This window comes from Vigna umbellata, chromosome 1 (genome assembly GCF_029865625.1).
Source record: "Vigna umbellata cultivar VRB3 chromosome 1, Vumbellata_1.0, whole genome shotgun sequence".
Lineage (NCBI taxonomy): Eukaryota > Viridiplantae > Streptophyta > Magnoliopsida > Fabales > Fabaceae > Vigna > Vigna umbellata.
Window position 1 is genome coordinate 107,432,164 of NC_142165.1, and position 1,666 is coordinate 107,433,829.

Consider the following 1,666-nt stretch of genomic DNA (forward strand, 5'->3'; position numbering starts at 1 on the left):
GAAGAATTAATAAATTAAACAAAAGGTCTGCTACATCCATAAAGAAAAAAAAATAAAAAATTCCGTGTGTAGCTATGTGGCTTAGCACTTCATCTCCTGGAGAGCATATGCAAAGTACAGAAACGTGGGATCAGTGGCACCATCCTTATAATAAGCAAACACCAAGCTGCCATCATCATGCATACTCTCTCCAACAAAGCTGCAAATTTAATAAAAGCTTTTCGTTAATCAACATGATTTTAACAATTACAACCAAAAAAATCATATAACAAGAGTGACACTTACAACTGAAGATCCTTAATCTTGGAGAGCAGGAATTTAGTTGCTCCTTCAATGTGTTTTTTGAACAGTTTTTGTTTCTCCTCGTCAAGTTTTTGGATCAGCAGCTTAATATACCTCTTCATGAACACAAGAAACTGCTTCTTGTCAAAACCAGGTTGCTCCTGCAAAACATTAATACTACAAATTTAATCCATGAAAATACTAAAACTCAAACAATAATTGGGGAAAAATATATGATTCTCGAAACCTGAAGTCTGAATGTGTCAACAATATCAACAACTTTGGTAGCTTGATCGTCAACACCTTCATCTTCCACACCTTCGGCAGAAGGATTTGCGCCAATGTCGACTTCAATCGCTCCTTGAACAACCCACTGCAAACCCAAAAAGAAAATGTCTTATAAATATACAAACCATGAGGACTATATAAGTAATTTATAATATTTGAACTTACCTTTCCAGAAACTTCCCACAACATTCCATTCTCAATTTCTCTGTAGGGGAAGGAGTCCGAGAGAAGTTCGTCACCTACACAACACCATACAAACAAAACAGTGAGAAAATCATGGCTACAGATTCTGAATAGTGTAAATTTCATGCAATTTCTATCAATGTTCAAAAACATAATAACAAACGAGATGTAATAATAAACTGATGATTTTTTTAGAATATTGAAAATAGCAAATACATACCTGTGAGGAAGTCCTTGTAAACCAACATATTTGCAGAGATTTTCTCTGAGATCGTTTGGAAGAGAAGGTTTTTGCTCGGAAGGACGAGAGAGTTTGGAATTAGTTTGAACACTCTGATGCGAAGGCGCAGAGGTCTATTTATAGGGAGAGGTTTTTGAAGGAAGTAAACAAAATTTTCTATCTGTTCCTTGTTGATATAAATATGATATTATCTAATGATTTTGTTTTAAATCTTTTATGATTTATCTCTTAAAAATTATTCTCTTAAATTAAAAGATAAATTTAGATTGCAGTGATATAAACTAGAATATAGTTTAGACAATAAATTAAGTATTCAACTCATTTTCACTAATTGTTGGATTTTTTTTTTGTATAAATATTTTTTTCTTAAATAACATTTTTTTTAATATTTTATTGAGTATTTAGTTTCTTTATTTTATACTATAATATTTCAATTTATTGTCTTCTATCTATATCCGCAAATAGAATTTTAACATAACAATTTGTTTAAAGAAGAAATTAAAGATTAGTGTATTTCATTCGAGAAAAAAAAAACTTATTTAATATTGATTAAAAAAATATTCACCTCAATGTTAACTGATAAAATTCTGATTAATGTCACTTTATAAATAATCTTAATTAATATTATAGTAAAAAAAATAAATTTGATTAATGGATGTTGAAAAGTAATTC

The 1,666-nt window shown here is 29.7% G+C and overlaps 1 protein-coding gene across 1 annotated transcript; it reads right to left on the reverse strand.

Annotated features, from left to right (window-relative positions):
• On the reverse strand, window positions 1-1,063 carry LOC124839370 (translationally-controlled tumor protein homolog). The gene is made up of 5 exons (XM_047315159.2): window positions 974-1,063; window positions 736-809; window positions 530-655; window positions 286-443; window positions 1-199 (listed from the first exon to the last, which is right to left on the reverse strand). Exons 1-5 carry the CDS (start codon window positions 999-1,001, stop codon window positions 82-84), a joined length of 504 nt encoding a protein of 167 aa, XP_047171115.1. The 5' UTR covers window positions 1,002-1,063; the 3' UTR covers window positions 1-81.
• Window positions 1,064-1,666: the final 603 nt, after the last annotated feature.

Bases quoted from the DNA above. Each gene is read 5' to 3' on its own strand.
- LOC124839370 (XM_047315159.2), bottom strand. From the start codon at position 1,001: ATGTTGGTTTACAAGGACTTCCTCACAG. The intron at 810-973 runs GTATGTATTTGC...GGTGTTGTGTAG, and splicing joins TTACAAGGACTTCCTCACAG to GTGACGAACTTCTCTCGGAC. The intron at 444-529 runs GTTTCGAGAATC...AATGTTTTGCAG, and splicing joins TTGACACATTCAGACTTCAG to GAGCAACCTGGTTTTGACAA.